We start from the raw sequence: 16705 nt of genomic DNA, 5'->3' as shown, positions 1-16705 counted from the left end.
TACACCAAAGCAAATTGCTCGTATGTGTAAACCTACTTGGAAAAAAAAGATTCTGATAATGAACGTTTTGGGTGTGTTGTATTTCCGAGCTAAGCAGCAGCTCCTGAACGCGGCAGCAGCAGTCTGCTCGGCTCTCCATTTCGGTCTCCTGTGTTTATCGGCTCTCCGTCACTGACCTTTTTTTTTTTATACCGGTTCTGAAGACATGGGAACGCCTTGATTAAAACTCTCTGAATCGGCGAAATACACGACTATTCACCCATCATTTGGACCTAGGAGATCCTAAGACATAAACCGCTACTGCACGTCTCAGAGCCGAGAAGAAAAACACGGTGAGTAGCTCATCATCCCGCAGGTGAATCCGACCAAGAGCCGGGTTGGCTCGTATTGTTTGTCCGAGGATGAGCTGCGGCCTCTCGGCTCTCCCGGAACTCGAGCCCCGCGGCTTGTGTTTCGAGTCGAAGGCCGCGTAAACATTTATCTCAAAAAAGGAAAATACCGCTTTAAAAGACACACGGCGTGGTTACAGGTTATTTAATTCTTGATGTGGCAGGTTTCCCCTTTGTTATAATTACGGGGTTATTAAAAAAAAAAACGAAAAATATGCTGTTACTCCAGTTAGCGTTTAGCTTAGCTAGCGTGGTGTTAGCATGCTAACTGTAGCCGAGTTTCGTTACTTGTAACACAATTCTATACATGATAAATAACCAACAAGTAATGTCGTTCATCACTGCTGGAATCATGGCTATACATGTATGGCATTTTCTGTGAGTTACAGTTTGTTTTAGAGGCCTGACAACATCGCAGTTGTTAATTAGCACAGGGAAGCTAACGGCTAGCTTTATTCTCAGTAATTGTAATACCCTGACTGTATATCCGACTGTAAATCTGTCACTAACACATCAATATCCTCTTATGTAGCTTTGTGTTTGATTACATAATTAGGCTCCCTGTATCCCGGACAGATGATGAAACCTAGGGTTACTGTTGCTAGCTTTGTTAGAAATGCACCATGTAATTTCTCCTGTTTTTACTCCCCTGTTGTGGCCGAGTTGCTGACATTGTGCAAGTTTGAAGTCACAAACAAAGGAGGTTTGTTCAAGAAGGGCAGAGGAGAATGGAAACATAAAGATTGGTACTTTATTTATCCCAAGTAGGGAAAATATCTTGTAGCATTTTGACAGTCCATCTACAAGAGTAACAAAATTCCTGAAAATAGAATACAAATTAAAATATTTACATATTCGCAGTTAAAAAATACTTATATTCAGAGGATTATCTAAATATGATAAACTATACAGAATAAATAATACTCTAAAGTCACCACTATCAGAAGAGACCAGTGTTTTAGTTTTTATTCAGTCATGGAATAAGTACTTTGTAAAAAACAAACAATATATGTCCATATTGTGAAGCAGTATGCATTTCAAACTACCCCGTTAATTAATTATCTATGTAGTTTCTGTAGCAGATAGTATTCATAAAATGTGTTTACTAACTTACTGGCCTAGATTTGAAAGAGGCATACATTTTACAAGTTAAATTCCCAACCTCCGGCTAAACCAGAGACCCTTAAGACTTATAACTACCTTTTAAACATTGGTTAAATAAGCCAACATACAATCAATAGGGACATAACAGAAGGATTTGAAAGTAGAGGAACTAGTCCGCAAGCATTCAGACTCAAGAGTATTCAAGCTTTCAAAAAATGTTGTAACACATACAGTTATCTTTGAAAACACATACAGAAAAACAACATTTTTATACTGTAAATAACCGTCTTTTTTATACATGCAGACCTCCGCAAACCACTCTTAAAAAGGTCGTACAAAAAATTGGAATTCTTTTATAAATGCTTTTTTTTAAGTCTTATGGGAAAGTGAATTGTGTAAACAGTCTGGTTGAGTTTTTTAGATCCACCCCTCTGCTGTTCTGGATGTTTCTATCATATCTCACTATCTTCATGGCCAGATGGAGTACAATTAGTTTACATGTTAACATCTTTTTCTTCTATGACTTGTTCTACATAGATACAAAAAAAAAATATATATATAATTGACAGGGATGAGACAAAGTAAAGGAGTGAATTATCACATTTCAGGAGTTGAAACACAGGATTTCGAACTGAAAGGCAACATATTTTAATATCTGGAAGTGTTTAAGTTATTAGATTGTCTTTCTTACTAAACCTCAGTTTGTTTTCATTTCATTCAGCTGTTCTTATCCTTGACCTAGTCTTCAGTTTTGTTTTCGGTCAATGACTGATACATTAATCAGCCACATATTTGACTTCAGATTCTTCATTATGGAACTTAAAACAAAAATGATTAGGCAGATTTCTTTTGGATTGTGCACTGATGATTGGACAAAACCAGACATTTGGAGACGTCACCTTTTGATGCTTTGAGAAATTGTCATTAGCACGTTCGCTATTTTTCTTATATTTGACAATCCCAATTATTTTAAAGCTGGTAATGCCATGTGTGAAATCAATTGATCTGACTCTCAAAATTAGTATTGGTGCCAAATGCTGATTAATTATTTGGTTTGGCCACGATGTGACGATCCATGTTAAAGCTTCTTTGTCAAGTTCTGCTTTAAGGATGACTGTATACTCAGTAGGGCTGTACCCGAATATTCGTTCGTTGGAGTACTATTTGGGTTTCATTGTCGGTATTCTTTTTTTCCGGTTATTTTGGTAGCCTTGCTGCACTGCGGCTGCCAAATTGAATTTATTGAAATCTCCAATATCAACGTAAGAGCTTGTGCCTCTTCGGGTGCTAACACTTAACCTTAAACTTTATCGTTTACTTTCTCCGTCTTTATATGTAGATAGGCCTATGACTATTCTCCATCACGTTGTTTCCATAGTAACAACAACTTAAGAAATATACAACTGCAACGAAAGTAACAAACGCAATGCAATATCCTTTTCAATTTCAAAGAACACAAATTGGGTTATTTACATTAACAAATAACTATAAAACAACAATACTGTAGAATAAAAAAATGAATGCTGTGAATAAACCGAAATACACGTCCGAATATTCGCTGCTGATTACTACCGAATATCCGGAGCCCGAAAACTGGTATTCGGCACAGCCTTGATACTCAGTTTTTATCGTTTGCCTAATGTTACTTTACCTTAAAATGATCCCAATGACTGCCAATGTACAGACGTACTTGTTTCCCATCAAGACTCAGATACTTTGAGGTGAGGGAAATGGGATCAAGAGAGAAGGAATTGGGTGTTTCCCCCCATATTGAATCTCAGGTGCTGTCACCCTAAAAAGGTCCAGAATGTTTTAATAAAGACTTTGAACGGGTTGAATGAGTTAGCACTTTTAGTTTTGAATAAACTTTCTTAAATGAATAGCTGTGTGTGAAAGCTGTTTTTAAATGGCAGACAACATGTTGCAGTGTTTCCCCTAGGATGGAGTCATAGCAGCGGTGCTAAGGCACACACGGCCCAGCAAAATGTGAGCGAGGACTGCGTGGAATTTTTTTGTGTGTGCAAAGCTTTTCAGAAAACACCACTTAACACCTGAGCAAGAGTCAGTGAAGATTTTGTGATTTTCTTAAACTGTTTTGAACTAGGGATGGGAATTTGAAAGCAAATGTATATTTCAATATTCGACCCCAAAAAAACGGTTAATCAATTAACCGAAATGTACATATCCTATAAAAAAAAAAGTGGGAAAAATCTTCACTAAATAAATAAATACATGTTAAAATAAGTGTAGAAACCAAGTCAAATTTGTCAAATGTATTGAACTGGTGATCACAGTTTGAACAGTTGACAGCTATAGGCTACAGCTTTGAGAGGGATCATGTGAGGGACCGGTGAGCGGAAAAAAACACACCTTTAGACCTAACACATTTAGCTATGGCACTGTCGTATGAATTATTCCATTTGATAATATGTAATCAACTTAGGCACCCCTCCCAAGAAATAAATACAATTACAATAAAAATATTCATAACTCATATTCTCGTATTCGAATACCTGAATAATTTCGAATATTCTGTTAATCGTTCCCGTCCCTATTTTGAACCCAGTTTACCTTTTTTGGCTCAATGTGGATTTGAGCTGCTGATGTTAATTGTGATTTAAATTAGTCCGTCTGAGAGACACCGTGTGGTCTGTCTAAAATAACTTTCACAGCCTGCACAAAAGGTAACGGCTTGATGAAAAAGTGTTTTTACGTTTTTGCAACCACATTTAGATTTTGTGCAATGTTTATTTGTAGTTGCATCACATGTAAAATGCATTTGGTCTTAAACAGGGCTGCACGATTGAGAAAAAACAAGCAATTGCCATTATTTTCACTTATATTGCGATATGACTCAAGTTCACGAGTCATCCTTTTTTAACCAATTCTCATCATGACCGAAAAATATATGGTGTTATATTTTTAAGAGAAGCTGTGACAAACGAATATCTCTTAAGTGTGTGGAGAAGAATTTATAGTCCAGAATATCTCTGCATCTCCACAACACTTCCTCCTAAATGTATTTTGGCACACATTTAACCTTGAATATTGTTCCTGCTGCGATCCGAATATCGCACTCTCCCTTCTTTCGATTTCCATAACATTTGGATTCACTGTGCAGCCCTACTCCATCATTTCATACTAAAAAGGATTGCCACGGATCTGCATAGAGCTTCGGCTTTAACCCTCAACTCGAAAGTGTACACAGGACTCCATGAAAGGGGTGAAAGCAAAACCCTGTGACCGACTGAGGTTTTTGGGTGAGTCCCCGAGGGCTGGAGAGGGTAGGGAGGCGGCCATGGCTCTCTCTGGACGGCTGTGATGATTAATCTGTGGATAAGAAGATCTGTCCAGAGCAGCCAGTTCGTATCCAGACTGACTGACAGGCCGGATGGCTTCAAATTAGGCCCTAATCAACTTATCCTGGACCCATCAGACTCCCAGCATGCCGTGCTGCATTGCTATGATACCAGACTGTGTTGTGATCGAGATGTTAAGGGAAACCTGTTTGTTTGTCAGCAGGATTAAGGAAAAACTGCCTTGCTTTTGATACAATTTGGACGAAAGGTGTACAAGAACCTAACGGATCGAATTCCCGCCACAGATTCACCCATTAGGCTCTTTATCACGTATGGAAAGTAGGGATGCCAGAAACTGACCATGATCAAAATCGGACAGCCGTGGCGAATATTAATCGCTGCTGGCTTCCTCCAAGTTTACAGTAAAACAAACTGGTGGTGTGACCAATGGCCATTTACAATTATTAATACTATTATTAGCATTAATCTATATTTTGGTTGAAACTAAGCCAGGAAAAAAAAGAAAAACATAAATAATAATAAAAAAATATATAAATAAAATCGAATTTTAAAAAATAATTTCCGATTATGGAGACTGTAACGAATATTCGGAAAAACGAATAATCGCTGGCATCCCTAATGGAAAGCCCTTTAACCGGTGTCTGCGCCTACAATTGCCTTTTTATTTTTATTAAAACGGGGAGAACTGCACCTCGTTATTAGAACATAATCTGTCTTTTGATGTGATGATCGTTTGTCATTTTTCAAGCCAAACATCCAAGTATTTAATTTATTCCAGATACTGAGAATATAGATTTTTCTATCATTATTATTATATAACGTTATGTATTTGGGTCTTGTCAGACAACAAGGCAATGCTGCTAGCTTTATGAATGATTATTGTTACACGTTTGATATGAAAAGGGATTTTCCACGCTTGACATTACTATTTGTTCCTGTTTTTATTCTTGTAGCATAAGATTGGCTTAAATTGTCTACGAGGAAATGGTTGACTTGACCTTCTGTCAAAGGATGTTTTTGATGCGGTTTTCAGTTGCATTGGTACATTAGGAAATACAATTTATAAAAAAAACTAGCATTGGAACACAATTGTTTACACTGGGAACTTTCAACACACACCTGAAGACTGTGATCCTTTTATTTTGTTTAATTTCCTCAAACAGATCTGGCATTTCTCTGCTGCAAGTTGTGTGTCTTATTGGTCGACATATACACACATACTGATTTATTATCAATAATTAAAAAGCATCTAAGTAGCATTCTTTTATCTGAAAAAGCCAAGAATCTTCGCATACCACAATACCGTAGAAATGATGGAAGCCGTCATGATTTCTATGCATTTATTAAACAGAACACATGCAGACATCCTAGGCTTCGTCTGGACTGAGAGCTTTCTTTTTAAGCTCCCCAAATCCTCCTGACCCAGCAGCAACAGACAGACAATCAGTTGTGCTTCACTTGTTCCTCAATTTAGAAGATGTTTTTGCATTTCTCTCACATTCTGGCTATTAACTAACAGGTTCCTTTTTTCCAGTAAGCCTACATTTGATTCTCAGTACTCTGCGTCTCTGAATGGGGACGACATGTTTTCTTTGTTGTAAATGCAGAAATGTTAACAATAGAAGTGACAGACTTCAGGACAGACGTCACACAGCCTTTCAATACACACCCTCCCCCCCGACCCAAAAACAGTTTGTGTATTGATTTTCTCCTCTGACTACATTTTGATTGTACCAGGCAACGCTTAACTGTCTGCAGCTGAGTTTCAAATGTCAGATTAAGCGGTTAAATTGTTAAAAACATAGATCAGACCTGAATGATTTTACTTCGTGGAGCTGCTGCTGGTTTCCTTCCACAGTCTGTTATAACCTTCATTAAAAGCTCTTTACACTGAATGATGTTTCCTCCTGCCTGAGCGGAGCCCCAGATTTTCATATCCAACATTTGCATATTGGCTGGTTTCAGTTGACAGTGGAAGATCTACGAGCGTCTCCCTCCCCCTGCCTGTCAGACTAGATGCAGGGTGTAAAAGCTCTGAGGTTCAGATTAGCTGCAGACAGTTCCTGTAACGACAACACGCTGTTGAATTAGCTCCAGACCCTGAACTTCCTCTGGGACGAATGCTGCGGTTGGGACTCTTTTAGTGTTGTCAGTCTGCCTGTTGTTGCTTTTATTTATTTTATTTAAAACCATATGAAAGCAGACAGGGTAAAAATAAATGCTTACAGAAAATATTATACATACAATACGTCCTTGCACACACATCTACACATGTATCTCCTTGGACCCTCCAACAGTATGTGCATACGTGTATACGTATTTAGGCATGTAGGGCTAAGAGAGGCAGGGTGACATCGAGGGATGCTCCGATCGATCGGCCGCTGTGAGCGGAGCGACACACACACTAAGAGTTAGACCTAACACACTTAGCTATTTTATCTACCTCTGGAACAAGCTGAACGAGTTATACATATGTTTATTCTTAACTGTCGGGTCACTCATTACTGGATCAGTGAGCTGCATGAGAGAGGGGAGAGAGAGCGCTTCCGCTCATTTCTCCCGTGTTACTTTCCAAAGTTAATATAAACTTGAATAATGTACTTCATTTGAATGTAATAATGATGTTGGTTGTTTGTGGAAGCGCCAGTGAATGAGCCCCATTAACTGAGTTTAAACATCACTTGGAAGATCCCCATAGGCCCCGCCCACTCGATCGGATCGGCACCCAAAATTGTCGATCGGAGCGTCCCTAGTTACATCACACTCTCAGGGTCTTTGGGTCACTTTGTCCATGATTTACCTTTTTTTAATTCTCTGTCCTGGGTCTATGATTCGTCCGTTTGCAGATGACGTTCGGTTTATTAGGTCTTAGTACAGGGTTCTGTTGTTGCTTCATGAGGCGTGTGTTCATCCGAGACCTTGGTGTTGAATTACCCTGACCCCATCTCATCAGACGCACGTGCCGGACATACATCCTGCAAGAAAAGCTTCGACAGCTGCTCCGTCTTCCAGGAATTATTTGGGCTGTACTGGAAAGGGTGACACTCAGCAGATTCATTGATACTGTTGACATTCAAATTGTTAGTCAACATTTAAATGCTGCGGCGCTGGGTCAACATTACATAATAACAAACACTGTTACCGAAATCAGAGGCGGATTTTTCTTTATCAACATCTTAGATCAGTGGTAGATGGGGTTGGGAACCGAAACTCTGTTCCAGATGCCTGGTACCCGTACAAAATACACCATTTTGGTTCTGCTGAACAGTTCCTAAACGCCATAGACCCTATGTTCCACCGGGTCCGTCTGCGCCGCGGTGACCCGGTGGACTACAGTAGGCGGACTGGCCATCTGTGTGTTCTGGAGAATCACAGAACGGCCGGTCGTCAGCGGGCTGTTGACGGCCATCTCGGTGCGCTGACGGCCGGCACCGCCCTTCATATCTTTAAACGGTATCATGTAAGTTGCGCTAACAGGCGACAGAGGTCCACAGTTGCCCCGCAGCGAGGTTCCCCCGCCCTCCCGTAGACAGTTCACGAGTTCAGTCATTTCATAACACCAAAGATGGATCGTGGTAAACGCTCTAAAGTGAGGCTCCACTACACTAAAAAAGACAAGGCACTGAGCAAGCTATTAACTTGCCACAGGCATTGCTCAGTTAAAATAAAGCACAGCTATTGGGCAATACATTTGTATTGCATTTATATTTTTTTATTTGTAAAAATGTCAGTTAAAGCTTAAAAGAATAAAGATATTTTTGTTATCTAAACGTTTGACCTCTTTCTTTTACAATTTTGGAATCGAAACGGGGAATCGATACGAACCGGAATCGATTACATTTCAGACGTTACCCATCCCTAGTGGTAGATGGACCGCAGAAATAAGAGTTACATTAAACCTCCCCTCCTACCCGTTGCCTTTAATACCTTCCTGTACATATTATCAAAATGGACCTGTATAATCAGATTATAGTCATCCAGGAATTATCCACTGCTGTATAAACAAGCTTACAAGAGGCCTTCCAGAAGCATCTCCTTCCTGCATAAATGTATCAGGGGGCGACTGTGGCTGTGAGGGAGTGTGGTCGTCTTTCAACCAGAAGGTTGTGGGTTCGATCCCAGCCCATGCAGTCAACATGTCGATGTATCCTTGGGCAAGATACTTAACCCTGAGTTGCTCCTGATGGCATGGCCAACGGTGTGTGAATGTGTGTGAATGTTAGGTCCTAGAGTAAGGTACACTGCTCTGTATGAATGGGTGTGAATGGGTGAATGACATGTAGTATGTAAAGCGCTTTGAGGGGTCTTAAAGACTGGATAAAGCGCTATATAAGTACAGTCCATTTACCATTTACCATTTATCACCCATTAATTAAATTATAATATATACATTTTTATTATTCTACCTTTTTTATTTATTTCTGAATTGAAGCAACTGTCAAACCAAGTTTCCCGGGATAACCAAAGCATCTTGATTTTCTTCCTCTGTTGCCGGGTCATTAAATGTCTCCATTGTTTTGTTTTTTCAGGTAAAGAGACTACATGTCCCAGAAACCCCTGCTGTGAGAGCGAGGAACTACTTCTTCTTCTCTTGTCCGTGTTTTTCCTCTCTCCTTCCTTCCGGTTGGTTGGATGAGTCCCAAACAGCGACAAAATTGTGAGCAGTGATTGGGCGCTGAGCCGGACCGGGTAGCCAACGGGGAGCCAGGTAATAACCAGAGAGAAGGTACAATTATATAGTATAATTAAGCAAGTGATATAATGAGCATATACCACGGCCTGAAGTGAGCTATTGCTTTTATAAAATGGTTACCAAGTGTGGCAATATGAAAGAAAAATACACACTCCAATTTAAATAGTTTTTATTAGTAAATAATGATGTTCAAAATAAAATAGTCCCTCCGTTGCCTTCTGCACGAAACATAGTGCGAGGTGGTTGCTATGCAACAACACTAACAGCAAGCGAACATATTAGACAGAGAGCGTTCAGTGTTTCCCCTAGGATGGAGTCATAGCAGCGGTGCTAAGGCACGTGGGCCCAGCATAATGTGAGCGCGGAGAGCGTGGAATTTTTTTGTGTGTGCGCGTGCGAAGTGCGCCCCGCCAATTTGTTTCTATGTGTCAGAACAAGAAAGGCTCTTTAGGCCTAGTACCAGGTCCCTTGGTGAGATTTTAGGCAACATTTTATGTGTAAAGAATAAATGAAAAATCTCTACAAAAGACAAATACACTGCAAAACAGAAACTTTTTGACATAGGTAATAGACGTCAAAATGGCTTCAAATGTATTCAATATTGTATGAACATGTTTGAATTGGGGGGTGGACGTCACATCCTCTAGGGGGGTCCGGGGGTATAGTCCCCCGGGAAGATTTTTTTTGGAACATTTTACAGTGAAATGCTTCAATCTGGTGCACTTTGAGCCCAGAATTACTAGAAACCTGATCTAGGGGGTACAACTATAAAAACGCCCATATGAAAAAGATCAGTTTACATTTTAATAATCAAATAAGTATGTGAACATAACCAATAACCTACCATAGCCAATAACAAATAAATGTAGCTTATTTTAATTTTGTTGTTCATTCATATCTTATTTTACCTAGTTAACCTAGCGCCCACCGTACAGGGCAAATTAAACGTGTAACCGGGGTGAAAAGGGTGTTACATTTACTTAATTATGAATGTTGTTACATCAAGGCCGAACATTTGGATGAGCGCCAACGTTCAAAAATGTTTTTTCCCTCCCAGAGCTACCAGCGCAGCGCCCCCTAGATCTGGCGTCCTAGGCGACCGCCTGTGTCGGCTATGCCAGTAACACAAATACTACAAATCCACATAACAAACAATCAAAAATGAAAAATGGTCGCCACTTATTATTATTTAAAAAAAAAAAAAAAAGTAAAACATTTTTTTCTTTTTGGGTACCTGGCTGGCGCCCCCTAGCAGCGGCGCTCATATTTCAGCAGCGGCGCTGCGCCGCCACTATTTGTATATAGGGGAAACACTGGCGTTGATCCATTATTTGGCTGTTTATTTACATTAATGTGTATGTTGCTGTTTATTGTGCATCCAGTGAAAAACTGTCCAGCATCAGTAGCATCATGGCTTACGAGGTTACTTGTATAGGTTGAGGTTGTTCTAGGCCAGAGGTGCCCAGTACGTCGACCGCGGTCGACCAGTCGACCGCGGGGGCAATGCTGGTAGATCGCGAGTCATTCATAAAAATAAAAAATCCAGCTCCGTTAAAATAGACAAAACAGCTTTTGATTCCTCCTCCCTTGGCCTCCCTGCCACTTAATTCAGGTGTTATGTATGCTAGCAGCAACACACAGAGTTAACTACATGATACAAACATGGGTTAATGATTAGAGGAAACTGAGTTATTTATTTTGTTAAAGTTTCAGCTATTCTGTTTACAGTTCTGTCATCAGATTATTTAATACGATTTGTTAAAACATTGTTGTTTCTTTTGATGTGAAATATTATTTATTTAATTCAAATAAAAAGCAATGTTAATTTTGTTCACAATTTGTTCAGTTAATTTAATAATATATGTATTTTTGAATCATGTATTCATCTTTATTGTCTTCATTGTTAGTTTCCACATGCCTAAAACAACCTCAAACTAAATCTAAAAGTTGATGGCTAAATAAGAGCGTTTGAGAAATTGTGCAAGGCACACAGCAGTAGTCCGAATAGTCGATTAATCGTTTCATTAATCTATAGATTAATCGATAATCAAATTAGTCGTTTGTCGCAGCACTATTGTAGTTATCCCATGTAAAAATAAAACGTGTTATTCAGCAACCCTTGCAATTTGGGATTTTATTTTTGGTTGGTAGACCTCGGTTAGCTGGTCATTTCAAAAGTAGCTCACCAGCCAAAAATGTGTGGGCACCCCTGTTCTAGGCTGTTGCTTGGCGTGGCGAGGATATTGCTCCACTTTCTCCGGTCCCCGAGACTGGGCTTCCAGTAGCTCTGGAGAGAGCTTTCGCACCTGTGGCAACTAACGGTCATCATTTCTCTGCTTTGTTTCAAGACCCGCATCAGAAAGCTTTTGAATGGTGGTACTTTTCCAGTTGGTCTACCTGCTCTTCACCTAGCTCTGCATGTCGTCGTTTAGGGGCTTTCTGTAGATAGGCACTGCTCAATCCCCTCCTCCATAGTAAGACCCCCCCGGAGGTCGAAGTTAACCTTAAATGTTTGCATCTCAAACTTTGTGAGTTAGTTTCGTAACGGACGTAACGTAACAGTTCTAATGGCTTTTTCTCAGACGCGGAGGGATACTGACTTGTGAAAAGTAACTACGATTCTACCCGTGATATACGCTCATTATGTCACGGCAAAGAACCAATCAGATTGCTTGATTTGACTTGTCCGTTTTATAATATTATATATATAAAAATATTAGAATCTGCATTTCAAGCAGGTATAGCAGAATAATTAGTTGGATTAAAACAAGGGGAACTTCACTGTTCTTTTTCATCAAAAGTATTTGATGGCTACTGGCTCCTAGAATATATACTTTTTCTTGCATTATTATTAATATATTAAAGTTATATATTTGGACAGACGGTCAAGAAAAGAATGTTTTGTCTCTATGAATGAATAATCAAGGAAGTAATTGATAGACATTTGATCGGAAAGGGATTTTCCCGTGCTTGGCCTTAATATTTGTTCCTGATGGCATTAGATTGGAAATGTTCACTCGCCTCAGGTTAAAGGAAATGATAGATGGACTTTTCAGTAGCATTGATATATTAGAAAATACCATTCAGCTCAGGACAGCAATTTGTTTAACACTTTATTTTTGAAAGTTTTCATAAGAGACAAAAATCATGCAGAATGTCATTGAGCAGTCAAATACATGCTGTCGTGCACATTTCAACCAGACTGCCAAAAAGCTGATCAAATTCACCCCCACCCCACCCCAGCATGAAAGAAAACAACACGTTTCTTTTAAACTGAGTAAATGAGACAAGTATACACGTTCTCATAATAGACAGAGAGCACTTCATTGACATACTTTTTGTGTCCCTGCAGGCTAGCCATCATGGCGGACGTGGACCCGGACACCCTGCTGGAGTGGCTGCAGATGGGCCAGGGCGATGAGCGGGACATGCAGCTCATCGCTCTGGAGCAGCTCTGCATGCTGCTGCTCATGTCTGACAACGTGGACCGCTGCTTCGAGACGTGAGTGTAATGAGCTTAAAGGTCCAAATGTCTCCTCTACATCAACATGTGTCCCCTCTTCTCCATGTCTCTTCTACATCAACATGTGTCCCCTCTTCTACATGTCTCTTCTACATCAACATGTGTCCCCTCTTCTTCATGTCTCCTCTACATCAACATGTGTCCCCTCTTCTTCATGTCTCTTCTACATCAACATGTGTCCCCTCTTCTACATGTCTCTTCTACATCAACATGTGTCCCCTCTTCTTCATGTCTTTTCTACATCAACATGTGTCCCCTCCTTCATGTCTCTTCTACATCAACATGTGTCCCCTCTTCTCCATGTCTCTTCTACATCAACATGTGTCCCCTCTTCTTCATGTCTCTTCTACATCAACATGTGTCCCCTCTTCTACATGTCTCTTCTACATCAACATGTGTCCCCTCTTCTTCATGTCTTTTCTACATCAACATGTGTCCCCTCCTTCATGTCTCTTCTACATCAACATGTGTCCCCTCTTCTCCATGTCTCTTCTACATCAACATGTGTCCCCTCTTCTTCATGTCTCTTCTACATCAACATGTGTCCCCTCTTCTTCATGTCTCTTCTACATCAACATGTGTCCCCTCTTCTCCATGTCTCTTCTACATCAACATGTGTCCCCTCTTCTCCATGTCTCTTCTACATCAACATGTGTCCCCTCTTCTTCATGTCTCTTCTACATCAACATGTGTCCCCTCTTCTTCATGTCTCTTTTACATCAACATGTGTCCCCTCTTCTTCATGTCTCTTCTACATCAACATGTGTCCCCTCTTCTTCATTTCTCTTTTACATCAACATGTGTCCCCTCTGTGGAAAGAAACTCTGAAAGTTTCAGGAAAACGATTCTCTCTCTTTTTTCTCTCTCCACGGGGAACTGAGTACAGATCGCGTTCACACCGGAGTACTTCCCTGAGGGAAGATTAACCAATAAGAACTGGGGCACTTTTTTCCCCCGGGATAGTACCACCTCTCTAGCAGGCACTACAAATATGGCTAAAAGTGCCTGAACCAAGTGAACTTTTTGGTGTGAACGCAACGGAACTAAAGTGGGAAAGTACTGCGGTGTGAACGCGGCTATTGAGTTCTTTGTAACCAAATGTCTCTCAGAGGGGCGTGGGGAGGGGCTCCTTATTTTCATCTAAAGTAACAGACAGAGAATCAGCACTTTGGAAACAGGGCTGAAACAGAGGGGATTATGGGTAATGCTGCAATGATCTGTTTGGTGTTTCAGCCAATCAGAGACAGGTTCTGGATATATTGATGAAACACAGTTTAATAGGGGAACTTTAAAGAAAGTCCATTGAGCTACTTTAAAACAATTGCAGAGATCCTGCATTACAGTTTCTTCTTGTACTATTTTACAGTTTTTGTTTTATGTCTTAGAAATAGTTATGTTGCATTATTATTGTAGCCTTGGACTTAAGCATTTGAGCTTATACTTTGAAGTCCTTTTTCCTGACTGACCCCCCCCTCTCTCTCTCCTCTCCTTCCAGCTGTCCTCCTCGCACGTTCCTCCCGGCGCTCTGTAAGATCTTCCTGGATGAGAGCGCTCCGGATAACGTGCTGGAGGTCACGGCCAGAGCCATCACCTACTACCTGGACGTGTCTGCGGAGTGCACCCGGAGGATTGTGGGAGTGGACGGAGCCATCAAGGCGCTGTGCAACCGGCTGGTGGTGGTGGAGCTGAACAACAGGACCAGCAGAGACCTGGCCGAGCAGTGTGTGAAGGTACAAGTCCGAAAGAGAGGAGGGGGGGGGGGGGGGTGGTCTCTGCTCTGGATATGTGAAGGGAGGTTTTACACGGTTAATTATTTGACTGTAGATTTGAACTGGAAGGGCAGGTTATCTGTTAGCATGAATTCACAAACGATTGCTCCAGTCATCCTGCTTTAGGGGGTCCGAATCTTTGTAAACTTCTGCACAGGCTCTTTTAGAGTTCACCAAATGTTCTCAAAAGTAAGGAAGTGCATAGTGTCTCTTATCTATCTAGTAACATTGGGAGGTGCTTGCTCAAATATATAAAATATTCTTGCAGTATTATTCACCCTGAGAAATACAACTGTACACTTTCTGAATTCAGGTTTCTCCCTTTCACCGAACTAAGACTAGCTCAATTACCTCAGGGCAAAAATAACTTCATTCAAACTTCAAAATAAATGTTCCTGGTTAGTCTTTCCACTTGTCCAACAATCACCAACTCTGTTTAAGTCAAAATAAACCCTTTATTCACAGAGGTGTATGTCAACATTTCGCTCTATGCCCCTAGTTCATTCTCTTTTTTGGAGGCAGACCCTTATTTGAAAATGAACCAAAGCACTTGCTGATAGCCGATATATTCGTGCTGACATGATTTTGGTCTGAGGTGAGAGATGTACTCTCTGCAGCACTTCTCTCTGCCTGATGATGAGAAAGCTCAGTGGAAAAGAGCCAGACGGCGTTTCTGCCTCTTCAGTGTTTTTAATCTCGTTAACTCGTCCTTCAGGGCTGCAGTGATGTCATCAGTTAGGTAAGCAGCAGTGTGTTTTTGTTCCAGTGAAATCTCATCAAGAGCATCTGTTTGGCTTATTTATCTGCAGTGCTCCTCTGCTGTAATCCTGCACAGAGCCAAGCAGATAACAAGAGGTTAACTCAGGCTAAGACATGAGAATAACAACTGACCAGAGATCAGCCTGTTGCTGTGTTAATGTGTTTGTCTTGAGACGAGTCATACCACAAGCAGGAGACTCACGACCATGTGTTAGCAGACGTTTATTAATACACATCACAGGACAGTAGGTGTCTTTATTCAGGCCTCCGTTTCTCAGCAGTGAGCTGAAAGCTGCCGTTGATCTCAAGTTATTTCATGTTTTCACATTAACTCCTTTTATCACCTCAGGAACATCGCCAAACTCCGCCCCACACACACTCTGTCTGAGGCCGAAAAGCTAGTCCACGCCTTTGTCTCCTCCAGGCTGGACTACTGCAATGCACTCCTCATCGGGATCCCTAACAAAATAATAATAATACATTTGATTTATATAGCACACTTTAAAGACATCGTCATCTCAAGGTGCTTCACAGAGCTATAAGGAGAACATAATCAAATAAAAAGATATCTAAAGGAGCATATTGAATAAAATATGGTAATATATAAAAAAGCATGCAGAAGCTCCGGTACATTCAGAACAGCGCTGCTAGGATCCTGATGAGGGTGCGCAAATACGATCACACCCCCCCCATCCTGAAATCTCTACACTGGCTCCCCGTGGAACTGAGGATCGAATTCAAGGTCTCCGTTCTCACCCCCCATACCTCCTTACGGACCACCCGCTCCAGCAACTCCAACCTCCTCAGACCCCCCAGTACCAAGCTCCGTACTATGGGAGACCAGGCCTTCTGCTCGGCTGCTCCCAGTCTGTGGAACGCTCTCCCCGACCACATGAGAGCACCACAGACCGTGGAGGCTTTTAAAAAAGGCCTCAAAACCCATCTGCTCAAAAGAGCAGGGTCTTAAAAAGTATTAAAAGTTGATAAATCAATTTAGCGAAAATGAATGCTATTAAAAAGTATTAAACAGCATTTTCCAAGGTGTTACATTTTGTAGCTTGTTTTCAATAAGTATCTAAATGGTCCAAAGAGGTTGTATTCTACAGTCTGCCTGAATGTAATCATTGCGTAGGTGTGTAGTGTGATTC

The 16705-nt window shown here is 40.8% G+C and overlaps 1 protein-coding gene across 1 annotated transcript in view; it reads left to right on the top strand.

Annotated features, from left to right (window-relative positions):
- Positions 1 to 128: 128 nt before the first annotated feature.
- The window catches only part of hectd1 (HECT domain containing 1), a 39019-nt gene continuing 22442 nt past the window's right edge, over positions 129 to 16705 (top strand). Inside the window, exons 1-4 of the mRNA XM_079692874.1 lie at positions 129 to 332; positions 9343 to 9521; positions 12859 to 13008; positions 14525 to 14759. Coding sequence (XP_079549000.1) covers positions 12869 to 13008; positions 14525 to 14759 — 375 coding nt within the window. The 5' untranslated portion in view covers positions 129 to 332; positions 9343 to 9521; positions 12859 to 12868. The remainder of the gene's footprint in view (positions 333 to 9342; positions 9522 to 12858; positions 13009 to 14524; positions 14760 to 16705) is intronic.

Source organism: Notothenia rossii, assembly GCF_949606895.1.
Source record: "Notothenia rossii genome assembly, chromosome: 7".
Classification (NCBI taxonomy): domain Eukaryota; kingdom Metazoa; phylum Chordata; class Actinopteri; order Perciformes; family Nototheniidae; genus Notothenia; species Notothenia rossii.
This window is presented reverse-complemented; position numbering and strand designations above follow the sequence as displayed.